The sequence below is a fragment of the Ammodytes marinus genome (assembly GCF_949987685.1).
Source record: "Ammodytes marinus genome assembly, chromosome: 21".
Classification (NCBI taxonomy): Eukaryota; Metazoa; Chordata; class Actinopteri; order Uranoscopiformes; family Ammodytidae; genus Ammodytes; species Ammodytes marinus.
This window is the reverse complement of record NC_137225.1, coordinates 1,888,386-1,907,500: the sequence shown is the minus strand read 5'-3', so window position 1 is coordinate 1,907,500 and position 19,115 is coordinate 1,888,386. Positions and strand designations below refer to the sequence as shown.

At 41.4% G+C, this 19,115-nt stretch overlaps 1 protein-coding gene across 1 annotated transcript in view; it reads right to left on the bottom strand.

Moving 5' to 3' along the window:
* LOC307267773 (phospholipid phosphatase-related protein type 5-like) overlaps nucleotides 1-19,115 on the bottom strand; it is a gene marked incomplete at both ends in the record, with an annotated part of 82,658 nt that overhangs the window by 21,501 nt on the left and 42,042 nt on the right. The window contains one exon of the mRNA XM_080050168.1: nucleotides 8,275-8,525. Coding sequence (XP_079906294.1) covers nucleotides 8,275-8,525 — 251 coding nt within the window. The remainder of the gene's footprint in view (nucleotides 1-8,274; nucleotides 8,526-19,115) is intronic.

The window sequence follows — 19,115 nt, the reverse complement described above, 5'->3', positions numbered from 1 at the left end:
TTTCAATAAATCCCGCGGTTGAGCGGATGCTGGATGTCTGTTTGGTCCTGGCATTGCTTGCAATGATGGAGACAATGAGCATTTGAGGAATCATTATCTTCTCAATGCTGTAGGGTTGTGTGTGTGTGTGGGTGTTTGTCCTTGTGTAATATGTACAAGTGTCTATGTGCAAAATGCATTTATGCCCTAAACAACAAGCTGTACACACACACACACACAATGGCCTTTTGCTAAATGACCTCGATAACAGAGGCAATCTGCTCTCCCTCATCGTACCACTGATGGTCCAAAGCCCTGCATCCATGGCTCATGGGCACTGGGGCAAACGCTGGCTCTCTCACACAGAAAATCAAAGTAATCAGACCAAGAATGCCAGCCTATGGAAATGTTCCAGAATGTCAGATGGTGGATCAGTTAGCCAGGGCTCTTCAACCTTATTCAGCCCAGGGACCCCAAGAAGTGTTGCATTTAACTTTTTTAAAAGCTCACTATCATTAAATCTCCCCACAATGAGATATACCGTTTGTTTGCGATTTACTCTTTGTCACTCGCGTGTACTCCTACCTTGTCATAGACACACCCCTTTTTGTTAAGAGTAACCACTAAATCATCAAAGTTGGAGCTACTCTTAGCATTAAGATGTTTTGTGAACACGGAGCCCAATGCTACTTACTACTAGTAGGGGAGAATGGGGGAATCTGAGGCATCGGATAATGTGAGCCACCCCCTGTATCTAGGCAACGGAAAACATTTTGTCATGTGAGATATATGTTTTCAAGCCCCTCTCATTTCCCCATGGCCCTGAAAAAGAGGACCTCATGGTGCTGTAGTAAGCATGTTTTTTTCACCAAAATAGGTATTTTGCATGTAAAAGTAAATTTTCTTGCTGTCAACTTAATCAACTGTTGTGGCAAAGCAAATGTATTCACGTAGAAAAACTTCTATCATACGTGTTGATGAACTACCAACATATAAAAACCATGTGATGCTATTAGCTAAAGATTAGCCTGAAATGCTAAGAGAGGTAGTTTTTTCTCCAATTGTGGTGGTGGGGGAAAGTGAGCCAAATGCTGTGGGGGAAAATGAGACACTGTCTCACTTTCCCTCACTTTCCCCTACCATGAGGCACAAGTTAAGTTTAGTCTTAAACATATTTTAATGCAATATAATATTACATAACATATGTTTTATTTTAATGTCATACACATTGTAGAAAAGCCATCATGCCAAGGAAATACACCAGGAAGACGACCTGGGGCAACCACTCGGAAAGAGCACCTTCTCATATTTCCCTGTAACCTTCAGGACTGGAATGTAGAATAGGCCTAGTTGTAGAGTATGACAGGCTGATGTTATAATCCAGTTGGGTCTTCTCCTGTGTTCTGAGTCCCAGGCTGTTCTCGCTGGTTCTGATTTTCCTATGCTTTGACCCCCAGACACAAGCTGGCTCCAAGGGTCCTGTGTTCTGAACCCCAGACTGTGTTCTAATCTAACTGGTTCTATCTGTCATTTGAATCTTATTAAAACCTTTTGAATTATAATATGTTGTATTTGATTTTGTTCAGAGTTACTTTCAAGTGTTTAGAACATTTGCTTTGCTTAATTGACCAAACCCCATCATTCTTTTACTAGTCCGACATTAGTTCTGGAATGTGTGGCTAGCTTTCAGGATTCTAACTGTTACAATATGTGTTGTTATGGTAGTTTAGTGTAGAGTGTACAAAGTAGGTGGTTCAGTTTACCCCCTTGATTTTTCTGGTCTGCCTCAGTTTACCCCACAGCTGGGGTAAAGTGAGCCACATGACAACTTGTTTTAAAACAATCATATTTTCACTGCCCTTTGTCTTGAAAAAATTCTGCTAATGCCCATTTCTAGGAGACATCCTGAATTAATGGGAAATGTGTAAATTTGAGTGATGAATCATTTTAGCTCGCTTAGAGGGGAGCAAATGTAAAAAGTGGCTCTGATTACCCCGTTCTCCCCTACTACAGTCTATGCAGTAGAATACAGGCTGTAGGCCCACTGTATGTTCCTGACAGTCTGGTGCCCTTCTTTAATCCCAGGTTAAAACACATATATTATTCAGTAAGTACAGTCCAAACGTATAAACATGAACTTTGTAGTAAGCTTGTCCTTTTTTTGTGGTTATAATGGATGCCCTCCAGTCTGGATATGCTAATTTTGTAAAAACAAAAACAAAAATTACCGATCTTCCCCTGAGCATCTAGCTTTCTTGTTTAGCACAACACAATACTCTACACACCTGTATGGTACGTACATAATGGTACACTGTAAGTCCAAAAGCATTACTCTGTAATGGGGAAGAAAGACCATGTACATTACAGGCCATAACCCAAAGTGTAGCGTAGCAAGAAGCTTAGCTTTTGTTTCAAAATGATGGCATTGTGATTCTATTGCTGCATTTATAAACATTTATTTCATTATAATAAAAATAATGAAATTGATGTCTTTGGCTTGTCCAACAAACAGAATGGGACATTCTGTGACAATTATATTACCCATGCACTATCCAAACATAAAATCACAAAATTAGTTTGATGGGGAGTGCGTTTGCGTTATGCTTGGTAGAGCACTGTCCCCTAATGCCTTTGTCTTTGATTGTTCTCCCGGGACACAAGAGTCCACTTGCTGCTGCTCATTATGCTAACGCTAATATTTGCAGTGGAGCCAGATGAATGCCACAGTAGTTATGCAAGGTAAAAGAGCAGAAATGACACAGGAAGAAACTAAAGCCGTAGAGTTTGTGCCACATTGTGTGTGTATGTGCTGTGTTGCTAGAACCCTCTGTTGATGTACGTGGGTAAACTCTGCATGCTTTGTTGAAGGCTGAAGGCTTCTGCTGTGTGCCAGTTAAAGGTCGGAGGAGAGTTTAAAAGTATTTCTGAGTTCAGCTGTAGTATAAAACTGGAGGCTGCTTGTTTATAGCATAAGGGAATAGTCGAGCCCTTGCTAAGCTGTTCTAGTTCAAATTCTGTAGAAAGCTGTGTCGGGAGAGGGAGGGTTATATCAGAGCACATGTGAGAAGATGTAAGTTTGTAATAGCTGTCATTAACTCCTGTATGCATATGATTATGATATTATGAGTATAACTATGTTACTAGTCAGTTAGCTATTCATTCTGATCATTGAGCCACTGATAAAATATAGTCTATTTTCTATATTAACAGGAATCTAAGCACCCAACCCAATTTCACAGTGAAATGTGAAATTGGGTTGGTCCAAAGCACAGAACAAAGTAGTTGGCACTGAAATTGTGGGATACTTTTTTTTGTACCCCTATTCATTCACATGCCACGTGACTTTCATGTTCCTCTCTGTGAAAACAAAAACCTTGGCCGACACACCTTGGTGTCCGTGTTAAATGATATATTACAGGATAGATTCCCCCTTAAATGTGTTTATGGTAACATATCTAGCTAGAAATGTGCATTTTACTTTCATGATCTTCACTCGGTGAACATGTACAATCTTTGGTATGATAGTAATTACGAAGGTAATTCCAGATACGTCGGCCAGAACAACGTTTCAATGCAACGTTTGTTGTGGTTGCTATGGTGGTTTGTATCATTTCACAGCCATTCAGTTTATTTATCTTAGGTTGATTTTTGATTTTTTTATTTATTTTTTTTGGGGCATTTTTATGCTTTATTGACAGTGTAGAGACAGAGTTGAAATGGGGCAGAGAGGGGAGTGACATGCAGAGGACGACCGCGGGCTGGAATCGAAACCCGGGTCCACTGCTAGCCGAGGCCCATGGGGGGGACGCCCTACCAACTGAGCTAAGGGCGCCCCCATAGGTTGAATTTTAAGACTTTCCCAAACACAGAGATGATAAAAAAATATTTTGCATTCAAATTATTTTTCAACATTACATGACTTTGCAGAACCATGAGATACTTAGGCGATTAAAAAAAAAAAGCAAATTGGTGGCTTGTTTTTTTTCACCGCTTCAGTAGCCCTCATTCACTCAATTCATTGTCCATGCTTCATTTATGGTTGCATTTATTAATTGAATCTGTTTTTCCCCACAATAAACCTCGGAAACACTTTGATTAACTGGTTTGTGTGTGTAAAGTATTATGGTCACTGTTTACGAGTAAAAGGAAATACAACCTATTAAAACTGAATGAATTAGTATGCTATCATTTCCCCTTGTCTAAGGGTCAGGCCTGGAGGTCAATGTGATGTGAATACACTGATGTTATAAAAGGATGAGTTCTGATTCTTTTTGATAGCCTGAAGTCACTCTTAACGTGTTGTACAATTTGGTGTATTTAGGCTTCATATCACGGTGTGGTATTAATGAATTGACTCAACACAACACAATTTAGCCAGTTGTGTGTTTGCATTTGCACATACATGCATGTGTGCTTGTTTGCGTGGGTCTACTCTGCACATGTGTGGATAGGAGTTATGCAGCATTTTGCCTGAAGGAACACATGAAAAACATCAGCAAGGACAATTTTCTACAGACACAAATTTATATTGGATCAATTGCTTAGCTAACTAATACAGTAATTTATCAAATGTAACTTAATCAGATTCCTCCAGACATGGCCGAATACCATTTCTATGAGGGGTGATAGCTACCTGCTCTAATTAAAGCTGGGAGGCGTCCCTGTCTCTGACTCTACCTGTAATCTACATCTGCCCTTACTTAAGACAATTGAGTGAGAAATGAATCTGGGAGTTAAATGTGATCATCCTAACAGCCCAATGAGATGCAAAGTGACATGAACTAAGACTTTCAGTGGACCAGTACAGTTCAGCAAACAATATGTATAGAGTATATAACACTTTGACAATAAAGGTAGGGGATGTTGGTGTAAATCTGTGAAGGCTGAATCCGAATCACTGATTGGAAAACATATCACACATAGGTATGTTGGTGCCTTATTTATTGTATGCAGTGATACGTACAACGATTAGTTATTATATTTGCTTATTAACCCTCCAGGGGCCTCATTTATAAAGCTCGCTGCGCACAAAAACCTTGCGTAGACAGGCAGAATGTGCGGTCAAATGTGCGGTAGCAAACCGGTGGTATTTATAAAATAATTCTTTGCGGAGAAGTGTGCATATTCCCACGCCAACTTTTGACCATGCGTAGAGCTACCGCAAGGTTTTCCTGACTCGGGGAATCAGCGACACTCAATGGCAACACCACGAAATAAAGCTCTGTCATCGGAAAAACACACATATCCTTGTGAAATGCATGGCACCCAATAGCCTATATTTAATTAAGTATATGTGCGTACCTATTGTTGCGAATATAGGCTACTGTTGACTATGGCATGCAGTAATGATGTAGGTTGATTTACTTATCAAGTAGGTCTATACAGGTTTTGGTTATATTTTTAAATTGAATCTTATAGTTCTACTCTATAATAATATCATATACGTCGGGAGGTGTGTCCGTGAGTGGCCAGTAGGAGAGCAAATAGTCTATATTTTAGGCTGTGTAAAAAGTAGATTTGTACAAAGTTAAGGCATTAATTAAAACGATATATTTCGTTAGATAAAATCATGTTATGAATTTAGCAAATTATTTTATGCATCTCTTTCCCATAACAACTAACCCTGGAAGTTTAAACTATAATCTGACGTTGTTGGAAATGTGTTGATCTCACAGAAGGGGAACAATGCTTTGGAATAGACTATAGGCTAATGCATTATTTCACTTCCTACAACACATTTTATATATGCCTACATATAGTCCTCTCGCCCAAAACAGACAGGAGTGGAGATCCTTTGTTGCTGCCCTACATGCCACTAGGCATAAAGGGCAGTAAGTAAGTAAGTACATATAGTCCTACAGTTAGGCTAATACGTGATATTTCATACAGTACAAAGTTGGGCAAAACAGCTTACCAAAGACTATAACGACTGTGCCAATCATAATATGTGATCAGCGCGCGCGTGTATGTTTGTGTGGCAGTTACAGCGACGCATGGCACAGGCTTTCTTCCTTCCCAGTCGCTTTCTTTGCGGAAAGTGATTGCGTGCAACAGTGCGCCGCACAGTTTTATAAATCTCAACTTTTTTTTTGCGCAGCACATTCTTGGCTTTGTGCGAACGCAATGTTTTGGTAAGGTTTCTACGCACACCTTTATAAATGAGGCCCCTGTTATGTTCCGGGTCAAATTGACCAGTTTTGAAATTTGAAGATCTAGGAAAAATAGTTAAAAGTATTTTTTCAGTATGAAGCTTCTTCTGCTTGCCTTAATTAGTGTAATCAATATATAATATGAAAATAGTTCATCTCACATATTTGCAACCACCCCCTGCATGTTTATATCACATAGATACTGTTCGGGTCAATTTGACCCGGCAGTAAAACTGGAGGTAAAAGGGTGTCAGAGATGTAAGATTATTTCTTTCTTTACAACTGTGAGAAATACGTATTTCACCCAAATCACACACACACACACACACACACACACACACACACACACACACACACACACACACACACACACACACACACACACACACACACACACACACACACACACACACACACACACACACACACACACACACACACACACACACACACACACACACACACACACACAGGTGCAAGTGTTACGACTTTTGACAGGAACCATTACGTTCTCGCGGGAAAACTCCACCCACATTCAGTGGACACTCAACAGGGGAAAGGCAAAACATATAAAATATTCTCTGCATGGGAGTCCTACCAACATTACACTCTGTCAGGCAGACCTTTACAACATGAGAAGCAGAAGCAAAATGATGACAGTCCAGGAGGCTCTGGAAGTCATCATTGATCATGCTAGTGAAATAGAGGAGGATGTATCTTGAGCTAAATTCTGAACCAGATGAGGGAATTGCAATTCCTTTTCCTCTAAGCAAGACATTCATGTCAAAAAATTGTGAAATACAGTGAATACTTCATCCCCAAATATGCGTCAGGCAAAACTCGCTGCAGAAAACATAATAAAGACAGTGCCAGGGCCCACTAGGATGGCAGTGACTTTTGTGACTGACATCAAGTCAGCTTTTGAGCTGGTCATGCCAGATTCAATACAGAAAATCATTCTGGAAATGCCTAATGTAGAAGGGAGCTGTGTTTTAATGGGAGAAGTGGAAGGAGCTGGACAAAACACATTTAGATGCGTATTTGGGGCTCCTTATCCTGGCTAGGGTCTATAAGTCGAATGATGAATGGACAGCCAGTCTGTGGGATGCAGAGACAGGCAGGGCTATATTTCAAGCCACAATGTCTCTTGAAACTTTTTACATTTTCTCCAGAGTAATCAGATTTGATAATCGAGAGACAAGGGCTGGTATATGGGAGAGAGACAAGCTGGCAGCTGTTGGGACAGTGTGGGACAAGTGGGTAGAGCAACTTCCACTACTCTATAACCCAGGCACATTATGCATTATCATTCTTCTCTGGGGCTCCTCCAACAGGCTTTTCAGTGTAAACCTGCATGTTCAATGCATAGCTGGTGTCTGCATCACATGCTGCCCGGATTTTTATCCCATATTTAGCTGGTTTGGAAGGCATGTATTGCCTTAATGGGCAGCGACCTCTGAATGCCACCAGCCTTTGATATTAGGGCCTGGGTTATAGAGTAATGTCGGTCTTTCAAAAGTAATAAAGTGGTGAAAAAAAGTTTGAACATGTATTTTTCTTAATGAAAAACTAGTGAATTATCCTAATTGAACCATTCCTCGTTAGAGGTAAGGAACACCATAGCACTAAATATTGATAGAATCGTTAGAAATGGAGTTAGTAATGAAATGTTCACACTGCTTGTTAGGATTTATTTTGGTTTCGGACATGTTTTGGATAATAAACATGCACCGGGTCAAATTGACCCGGGAACACCATTGCTGTTCCTGACAAATGAACAAACAGGAGGGTTAAACATAAATGACTGGAATTTAACATAACAATTTTTTTAAATGTGAATTGTGTCGATGCTACCTAGTTATTACATTTTATTCATAATATAATTAATTTTCTCTGTTTTTCCATGTAGACGCTAACGTTTTCCTCATTGCACAAGAAAACTATGTGTGAGCACAACTACAGTTAATTAAGCAGAACCTAAGCATTTATCAACATTAAGTTGAGATGAATTAATGCCTAGTATGCATTTACTAACCATTAATTTAAAGTCAATATTGTAAAGTAATACCGATTTAATTCACAAACCACACTTAAATTGGGCCTCCACAGTGAGAGCGGGACATAAGGGAGAGAGAGAGTGACTCACGGCCAGGTAGAGGGCAGCGTAGACACTGAGCGCGGCCTCTTTGGAGGGGAAGGTTTTGCGTGCACGCAGGATGTCGTCCTGGTTTCCTGTGCACGCCTCCTGGTGGCTGATGTAGCGTAGCGCCTGCTGGCAGCCCAGGGCCGTGTAGTTGGGCTTACACACCGTCAGGAAGTAGGGCGCCAGGTTCCCCGTCACCACCTGGCCCGCGTTAACAAAGATGTCCACCGTGAACAAGCCAAAGGTGTAGACTCCTGCAGACACAAAAGAGCTGTCGTGATAAACCATCTCATCTACTGATCGCACCAACCTCGCAAGCAGGTGTCTATGTGGGGGCTGTGGTGAAGTGGATAGGGTGGTGGACCCGAAACTATAGGGTCGGTGGTTCGATCCGCCCCGCCACATGTACAAGTGTATAGTTAGCTTGCACCCTGCGTGGTAGCTGCTGCTAGCGGTGTATGAATGTGTGTGCTCCAGTTGTAAGTCGCTTTGGATAAAAGTGTCTGCTAAATGACATATAATGTAAATGTAATATGTTCCCACAGCCGGTTGGTCCAAGATTTCTAAGTAATCCAGTAACATAATACAGAATAGTATTTTGCTGTGTGTCACTCCTATTCTAACCCCTCTCCCTGTCCCCTTACCCTAACCACCCAGCTGTGATGCCTGTGAACATAGGGCTGTGGGAACATAGGGATGACCCCCCCAACATCAATACTATATTATTGTATTTTCATTTCCATGTAGGCTACAATATTCTAATTTGTTTAGATTGAATTTAATTTGAATTTAATTTACTTTTGCGTTCTAAATGTACTTTATGTACATAGTGCACCTTATCTCTACACTTTTCTTTTTATCTGCACTGTGTCCTTGCACTACATTTGTGTTTATTTTTGTCTCAGGTGTTGCTCTCTTCACTTGTTTTTCTACTTCTATATTGCATTGTTGAGAGGAGCCTGAGGACTTAAGACCTTCATTGCCATTGACCGCTGCTGTAATTGTTATATGATAAAATAAACCTCTTGAACCTTGTACATACCTGTGGGTACATAGCTAAAGCAGAGTCAGCCAAACTAACAAAAATACAATAAAAAAACAAAACAATTCAAGCCTGAATATTAAAAACAATTACTCACAATATACTATCTCATGAAGCCAGCAGCATGTTTAAATAGTCAACAGTACTGCACAAAGAAAATGAAAGCGGATGAAGAAATTCTACAAACCAGTTCCAAACACGGAAAATAACAGCAACATTTACAAATGTCTAGTTTTACAAAAGTAACCTATCCCTACAACGACTCACATACGGCTTTGTGACTTACCAGTGAGTGTAATATAATATTTATTTGCATAGTAGCCAAATTATCTAATGTTATTATAATTTGTTTTATATATTCCTATGACATTGTTATCATCTGTTTTGTATTCACAGAATCAGTGATAACCATCTAAATCTTCCTGTACATTTTCACTTACGAAATATATTTAAATCTTATCTTCTCCTCTTAAGCTAAACCCAGACAGTGAACAGTGTACTGTGGCTAACGTGTAGTGTCAAGAGAACAGCTAGCTGTGGTGATGCTAGGTGTTGACCTCTTTATATCTATGCTGTGTGGACACGGTGAGCCATAATGGGCTCAGACAGCGCTGTCACCCTGCTGTTCATGAGAGCCTTCCTCTCTCTCCTCCTTGCTGCTTCCAACAACTTCAGTGCCATCCCTGCTGTTAAGTTAACATTGGGGGGAACTGTCTGACATACCTTTATAGAGACTGTTTTATGTGCATTCAAGAACATCTATATGTAACCAAGGACAGTATTCACAGCATTTCCGCATTAAGGATCGCCATGCCCATCTCTGTTCTGTGTGTCCGTCCATTATCGCCACTTTACTCTGATGCCATTTAGTTCAATGTGTCTCGTTTGGCAAAGTTGTTTATGCTAATTGACGACATGCCGGAGCAGCCATCGCTGGATGACATATAATATAATGTATGTACATAACACCAGTTCCTTAGTCAGTGTATCCTCTCATAGCTCTGCTGTCCCTTCTACAAATAATTATTAAAACGACAGCAGAGAGCTTCATAAAAAATTAACATTACCATTATACTCCTTCTTTATCCTATCCTACATAAACATAAAAAAAAATATTTAAAAAAAGGAAAACAAGGGAAACAGAGAATAAAAAGCCCCTACATATAAGTAGATATGATGAACATTTACATCACTTGCTCACAAACCCCATACCGACCAACAACTCCTAACAGCAGATGAAGCCTAGACTAGACTAGTCATTGTACAGCAGAGTGGCTGCTCCTCACTCAGTGACTGTGCATAAAACAGCTCCTCTGTCTACAGGTGTACACACACTGTGTAACAAACAGCCCCCCAGGGTCCACCATGCGCCATTCATACTGCTCCTTACCAAAGCAGCCAGGCCCTACGTCTCACTGACTGCAGAGGGGCTTTGACAGACATAATTACTTCCCTTCCACACTAAATTGACACTCGTTCTCAAGCACACACACACACACAAACACACTCGGATTTTTTGATACTCAAAATTAAATTGAAAATAAACATTAACATTAAGCCACACACACACACACACACACACACACACACACACACACACACACACACACACACACACACACACACACACACACACACACACACACACACACACACACACACACACACACACACACACACACACACACACACACACACACACACACACACACACACACACACACACACACACGCTTCCACAAGAACAATAACAGCATTTATAATAGCTTTTCCAATCATAGTCACAAGCGTTTGTAATACTGCAACCTATTTATTTCAATGTACATAATTGAGGCGCATTACTGTAAGCTGGAAGGCATTGACAATAGATGGATGGCTGTTCAGCAGGGCTCTTGTTTCGCACACTAGTTCTTGTTTTAAAGGCTGCTGCTGTCTTACTCCTTGTCTTGCCTTTCTCTCCCTCCCCATCAGCTACACAGAGCAGTTGAGGCAGTGTAAGTGTGAGGCTCCACATGCTGACAGTTCCATTTCTCAACAAGCATCAAATAGGTTGTCAACTTGTCATGTGACTCATTCGGCCAGTCCTCGCCTCCACAGTCAGCGCTCCGTTGCTGCCCCACTTTCTTCCATAATAACCAAGGAAGAAATTGTGGATGCTCTTTTTTTTACGGATGACTTACACCCACTAGCTAACCCCTCCTTTAATCCTCTCTGGCTTTTAGGCACACAGAGAGGAGGAAGGACCAAATACATTGCTTATTAGGGCGTACATCTGATTGAGTTTGGCCTGCTTCAAACAGTGCCATGATCAGCTGCAGAGCCTCTGTGTAACCAACCATACATGTCAATGTTAGGAGGACTTGTGCTGTAAGGCTCAGAAAGGTACCTAGACCTTACTGTGAATTAACAAGTTAAGCCTTCTTTCTTCAGACACATATTCAGTAGACCAGACGGAAAGAGGCATAACACCTTTGACTTGTTCTTCACACCAAAACCGAGTCAGTTGAAATGCTGTTTTTAATAACTTTAGCTTTGTAGAGTGTATCTGTAATGATAACGAGACCAGTTCAGTGACGAAGAATTCCTGACGCTCAGAAATAGATTGTGTAGCGCGAGCTGTGGCTGAGGAAAACAATGGGAGTGTTTGGCTCACATTTATAATTCCAAGTATCCATGATCTTAGTATTTTGCTGTATTTTACACTCTAAATGTCTCAATGTCTAGGCACATTTTTAGAGTGGTCTTTTTTTGTGGCCAGCCTAAGGGGCCATGTCCACCAAACATGCTTTTTCAAGGCAGAGCGCCTGTCTGCAATGCATTCTCTATGGTAGGACGCGCTTGCATTACAAAAACGCACCGGCGGCGTTTAAACGCTCCGTGCGCCTCCCGTTTTTAGACGGAGCGCTCCGAGCGCTTTTTGTTAAAAACAGTTTAACTTTTGAATAAAAGCGCTGCTCATCAACGACTCTTTTTTTGGAACGACCAGCCGCTGGTGCGCACACAGCGCGCAGCGAGAAGAGCGGAAGGAGCGCTCCGCCTCTAAAAAGCGCATTTGGTGGACACAGGCCCTAAGGCTAACGGCCTCCACACACATCCTGCGTCTACCTCTGGAGCGCGTCGCGTTACCTTACTGCTGCCTCTCTCGGACTTTTCTCGGACACACATGCAACGTCTCAGCTGCTGCTGCTGCAGCGCTGCTTCTAAAAGCCCTATCTTTCTACATAGAGTTTTCATAGATAATTCCCATTAAAAATGAAGTTATTTCATGTCATTTATGATGCATATGATTTATATTGAGTCTGGACAGTAATCTGTGCGCCCCATTGCCATTTTTTTTCTTTTTTTTTGCCATATTTTCGCTTGTTGGAAGTTTTATTTTGAAGGGGACACACCAGGAAATGGTGAAACTACAGCGAAAGCTGCCAGTATGATGTCAATATGACTCTCAACAGAGTATTTCTCTATCAGTTAAAGCACAGAGACGCGAGAGAGACGCGCTGCTCTCAGAAAAAAAATAGGCTCCTCCTCCTGAGGTGAAGGGGAGCGTCGCTGCAGACGTGCCTCCGACGCGCCTCAGCAGTGCGTCTGAGGTTGGATGTGTGCTCGCTCTACGTTGATTTCACAGTCTGTGACAAAAAGTCAGACGCAGACGCGAGGTAGACGCGCAGTAGAGGTAGGATGTGTGTGGGGGCCGTAAGGCACACCTGTGCATTAGTCATGCTGTCTAATTAGCATCTTGATAGGTCACAAACAGATGATCAACTCTACAGTATTGTTGTGCCTACAGCAGTGTTAAAAAGTACAATAGAAACCTATGAGGAAAAGTGAGGCCTACTTCCCCTTTTCAAAGCCTGATAAGGAACTCTTGGGGCCTACATGGGTAAAATAAAGCCTGGATTTGAGTTTTCTGGAGGCAAAACCCCCCAGAACAAGGGGTCATAAAACAAAGGAACCCAGCCCTAGTTTCATCACTCCTGATAAGGTTTTGGACCCCCATTGGCTGAGATCTTCCAGTCAACCGTGTGACCATGCTATGATAAAACCAGCAAGCACCCCAAAATCCAAGCCTTTCGCAGTGGATTCATCCACGAAGCAGGTGTTTGCAAACTTAAATTGAGCTCACAGACTGCTGGCCTGCAGTCTCTATCTTCCCGGATCTGAAGGAAGTCTCACCAAAGAAACTTCATCCTACCACGGCTGCAGAAACTCAGCCGTGCCTTCCTCCCTACCAGTCGGAGAACAAGCCGAGCGTCCCTGAACGCAACAGACAGTAAACTGCCTTACCGCCTCCGCAAAAGACGCACGCCACCACCGGAGCAAGCCAGCTGACCGTGACGGGCCCGTCTTTCCCCAAGAAGCAAGATCGTTTTCCCCGGCATAAAAAGCAGGACCCTCCTCTAACCTGCCGTGTGGACCACAGGATCCTATCCTACCCATCGCTTCTCATCACCATCGGAGACTATTCACAGTAGGCATTTGTCTGGGCTATAAAGTAGGCTATACATATCTATTTTAGGGATACATTAACTTAAGGTTAAGGTACCGACTGACAAGTGGTTTTTCCCTGTTTTAAATGTGATTCTGACAGCATTATTTTCATAATAATTGCCTAACTGCTCACAGTGTTTTTCTCCCGTTAACCGGGAATGCATTGATGTGTTTTTGTTGCTGTCACTCTTAAAGCCAGTGAGTTCTTTCCTCTTTATCAATTCAACTCAGTATACGCAAATGCGCATTTGCGGCCACTGTGTGATTGGAGGAAACAGTTCACTACGCGCTGGAGCTGCGGCTACAGTCTTTTGTTTCTCTCTCCTTCTCATTTCTAACTACGCACATCACACACACTGACAATCGTGATTTCCCCTCAAGTATTCTTAATGAATACATGAGTGTTGAGTTCTGTAATTTTAAAGTTAAGATCGCGTGAAGACAAAACCAAAGTCTCCCCGCATCATCCTTTTATAATTCCTATGTGTTTGATTGAAGCAGTAGGTTACATACATGCTTTGCATGCTACTTCCCCTACTGATTAAAGGTAGAATAATCAACTTTTAGAAGTTGTCCACATTGCTCTTAGCAATTGATCTATCCGTGGCTTAAAAGCCACCTCAAACTCTCGCGTGACGTCAAACTCTCGCGTCTGCCATCTAAATTCTAAAGTGACGTTCCTCTGTCACACACACACACACACACACACACACACACACACACACACACACACACACACACACACACACACACACACACACACACACACACACACACACACACACACACTACACATGTGCACACACCCGCACATAAATAGAAATACATGGGTTTGTTTTAAACTGTTCTTATTATTGCTTGTGCTATGTCTGCTTTCTTAAATTAGATTAGTTCATGGTTATTGACTTATGTGTATCGTTTTAATCAACTTGTAAAGTAAATAAACCCTTACATTTTGATTTTAAGAAGCAGTGTCTGTGATGTTTGTGTCTTGTATTCCACTAATTGCTGGTAAATAAGGTTTATGCTCGAATATTAACTCCTTCATTATCTTAAATATACATTGTAACCAACTTTGACATTTTCAAGGTACATCCCTTTAACATTATGAGACTGTTTTTCTGATTTGATTCAAAGTTCCCTTTTCCAAAGGGTGGTGCTCCGTTGGTATTAATAAGTCATTTGATTAGCTGGACAAATTTAATTGATCATTAATTAACAATTGTTTTAATATTATAATTTCCTTGAAATTAATAATATTCTTGACTTTGACCAAATCTACCCCTTATGAATTCCCAACAGTATGTGAAGGAGATGTGTTGCACTGCGTGAGGCAAATGGTGGTCACACCAGGAACAGGTCTACCTTGAAAAAGAGTCTCCGGTCTCAATGGGATTTACCTGTAGCTATAAATAAAGGTTTTTAAAAAAAAATTACTGGTTTTCTGCCCCCCCTAATAAAGCACATTTCAGAGCGGCCTTTTATTGTGGCTTTAAAGATCTCCTATTATACTACTTTTCTGGTCTTAATGTCTCATTAATGACTCCTATGGAGCAACCTGACACGAATCACAGCACAAAAAATCTGAGCGCGAACCCCACTCCGTTGTGATTGGTTACCTTCCTTCCGGAACACTTTCAGTAGCACGCGGGCAGATTTGAGAGCAGGAAGGTGGCGGCATGGCCGGAGCGCGCGTTGCAGCATTACCATACATGGAAAAATCTGCATTTGTGACGACACGAATGCAGGAAATTTGAAACGAATTGAACACGTGATTTCTCGACCGGCTGCCCTAGTGTTTAGCGCTCTGCACAGCCACCCCAGACGGTCAGCAGGGAATACGTCTAAATGCATGTAAGTCATTATTTGATAATTTAGTATGGTTAAATATGACTATAAATCATTATAACAACGTTTATAGGTCATAAAAGTCGAAAAAGTATAATAGGTCCACTTTAAGGCAATATTCATGCTGTCTGATCAGCATCTTGATATGCCACAACTGTGAGGTGGGATGGATTATCTCGGCATAGGAGAAGTGCTTACTTACACAATATGTGAGATAAATGGTTCTTTTGTGTATAGATTTGGATCTTTGAGTTCAACTCATGAAAAATTGGACCAAAAACAAAAGTGTTTTATATTTTTGTTCAGTGTAGTAACTTCAGGTTTTGTGGTCTGAAAAGCCTTTGACCTGTAGTGCAGACACAGTAAACTGGGTTAATTGCAACATACAGCCATGCCCAGTATGTTGTTCCTAGGAGTTGAACCCCAGGGACCGTATTCACAAAACATTTTAAGGCTAAGAGTAGGTCCTAACGTGCTGATTTAGGAGTAACTCTCAAAAATAAGGGGCATTTCAACTATAATTTTAGGACTCCTACCTTTTTAAGATAAGTGTAATTCACAAAGCATTTTAGTGCTAAAACTAGCTCCTAAATCTATGAAAAGCTAGGAATCCTCGCGAAAGGACACAGACAATCATTTGATGGCATTTTGGAGAGATTTAATGTTTTTAAAGTCCCCGGCTATCATCCGGGGTGGGGTTTCAGGCTAGCGTTTGGATACGCCCACCTGAAGAGGTAAGGGTGTACTGCAGTGTTTTGGCCACACGATAGCGGCACAGAGTTGTCCATAGGTTTGACCCCCTACACACTGAAAGTTACTGTTGGTGTCACGTTTGGGTTTAATTTGTTACTAGAGTAGGCCTATATGTGGCGCTTCCATCCAGGTCCGCTACTGTATAGTTGCGCGTCTCGCCTTTTTCCTTACGCATGCACTTTACGATTTCGCCGGCTGTTGTTTCTAAATTGTGAATTTCCTGGTTTGTCGCTGTCTGACTATTGCTGCATAGTCCGCCATTGAGAGAAATACAGTGAGAGTGCATGGCGTGCAGCTGTTCAATGAGGATATTTTTTCCTATTCAAATCATTGTAAAATTTTAAATGAATAGGCCTATGTGGCGCTATTGTAGGTTAATTGTGAACGATTGTGTGGGAAACCCTGCAGTATCTTGGTTTCATGTTAAATCAGTGTCACTTGTCATTAAATGTATATAAAAACTCTTTACTTTAATACAGCGACACGATATGGATATCTCCCACAGTGTTTCTATCATAAATTCACTCTTAGCTCTCATTCCCTCTCAGCCAATCACTGTGGGCATAGAAGGTATGAACATGACATAATTCATAGCAACACACCGCACTCTAGTCTTAGCTAAGGAGTCCCTCCCATTCCTTAGTAAAATTTGGTCTTATCAGCTATGTGAATAGGTTTTAAGAAATTACTCCTTACCAAGAACTTTTAGTGCTCCTTAGGAGTACTCTTAGCGCTAAGATCAAATGTTTTGTGAATACAGCCCCTGGTCTACAGTGGTAAGTAGGACTTATATTTTATTCAGGATACAAATTGGATGTGTGCACCCTTCCCCTCAACAGATACACTTTCTTAGCTCTCGAAAATAGCTTTAACTCAACCGGAAATGAAAGATAGGCAATTGAACACTGCTTATTTAACCCATCCAATGAGTCATAGTCAACGCAGCATTAATGATGTCCATACAAACAAACAGCATCACAGACTTATTTTTGCCTTCTTTCACTGAGTTTGACAATGTCTATGAAAGGAACGGCCACCATTTATATATCGCTTTACAATAATAATCCCACCTTGGCGGTCCAACCCAATCACCAGATAAGAATGTTGATATTAATCAATTTCTTTCAAATACCTAGATTGTGTAAAGCTATACAAGATTTAGTTTAAATGATTAATGTCTATTTTTTAACAAGTTCCACTTCTACAAAATCTGCTCAAGGTTTACATTACTGACCTGTTTATACATACCTTTTCAATGTGGATGTCATGCCTATGGACCCTGAGCTAACATGTCACCCTTTGCACTCCATGCCTGACACTCCAACACACTCACACTCATTCTAATGACTGGAGAGAGGCTCAGACAGCAACTGATCCATTGTGTGTTCTGTCAGATGAAACAGTCAAGATGCTCCATGGCACCTACTACATCTAACAAGAAATGTTTTAACTTCTGAAGGCTTGGGGCATGACATGTGTGACAACTAATACAGAGGGGACCAGTGCTGAAAATAAAGAGTATTTATCAATGGTACCGGTTCACTACATAGAACAGCGTTTTGTGTTCCCTACGGGGTTGGCCTCACATCATTTTAAACATTTTAAGTTATGTGGAATCTTTCACATTATCGTCATTTCAAGAAGGAAAGCCTTAGAACATAGGAATGTAAAAGCACAGTGCAGAAGTTTGCATGAGAGAGACAGACAGAGTGCCATGACCCTGGGCTGTGTTCTAATTTTAATCTCTCCCAAACAGAGCGTCCCTGTGAGTCAGAAGAGGGGAGGCTCACATGATGCGCCGCTGCTCTCCAGCAGATGTACATTCTTGCAACAGGCATGATGTGCAAGCAGCAGACATACTGATGCACATGAATACACGCACGCGCGCGCACGCACGCACGCACGCACGCACGCACGCACGCACGCACGCACGCACGCACGCACGCACGCACGCACGCACGCACGCACGCACACACACACACACACACACACACACACACACACACACACACACACACACACACACACACACACTCTGTTTTAACATTGTATTTAAGAAAATGAGGCAGTATGATGTACATACACAAACAGGTACAGTAGGAGGCATTTTCAGTTTTTCTAAATTATTATGACTTCTTAACCCCTCTAACCCCCTTCCCCTTGCATGCTTCCTCGACAAAACAAAAAAAACATAAGAGCAAACAGACAAGGACAGGATAAAACTAAATATATATAAATAATAAAGCAAATAAATGAATAGGAATGAAACAAAGATAAAACATTATATTAGAAAATTGTCTCAATTTTGTGTTATGCAATAATGGAATTGTTGCAGTACTTCACAGCTGGATTAAACAGTTATAAAAGGCAGGGAAGTCAAAACATGTTTCACACACACACACTCACACACAGACACACTGGGGCAGACACACACACAGAAATACATATGCACAGCCCAAGCACGCACAGGAGACGTGTCACGTGTCACCACTGGAACACTGACTTTAGCAAAAGACACACGAAAAAGCCCAATAGAGAGGATATGTGAGCAGCTGGGCTGTAAGAAGTCAGCTTGTACATGAGTCAGCTGCAGGACACAGCAAAGCATTGTGGGTGGAAGAGTAGCAGCTTCTAACTCAACCTGATGCTACTTTATAAGCCTCCTGAATTACATTTGTATTTGTTGCTACCATATTTGTATCCACAAAATATA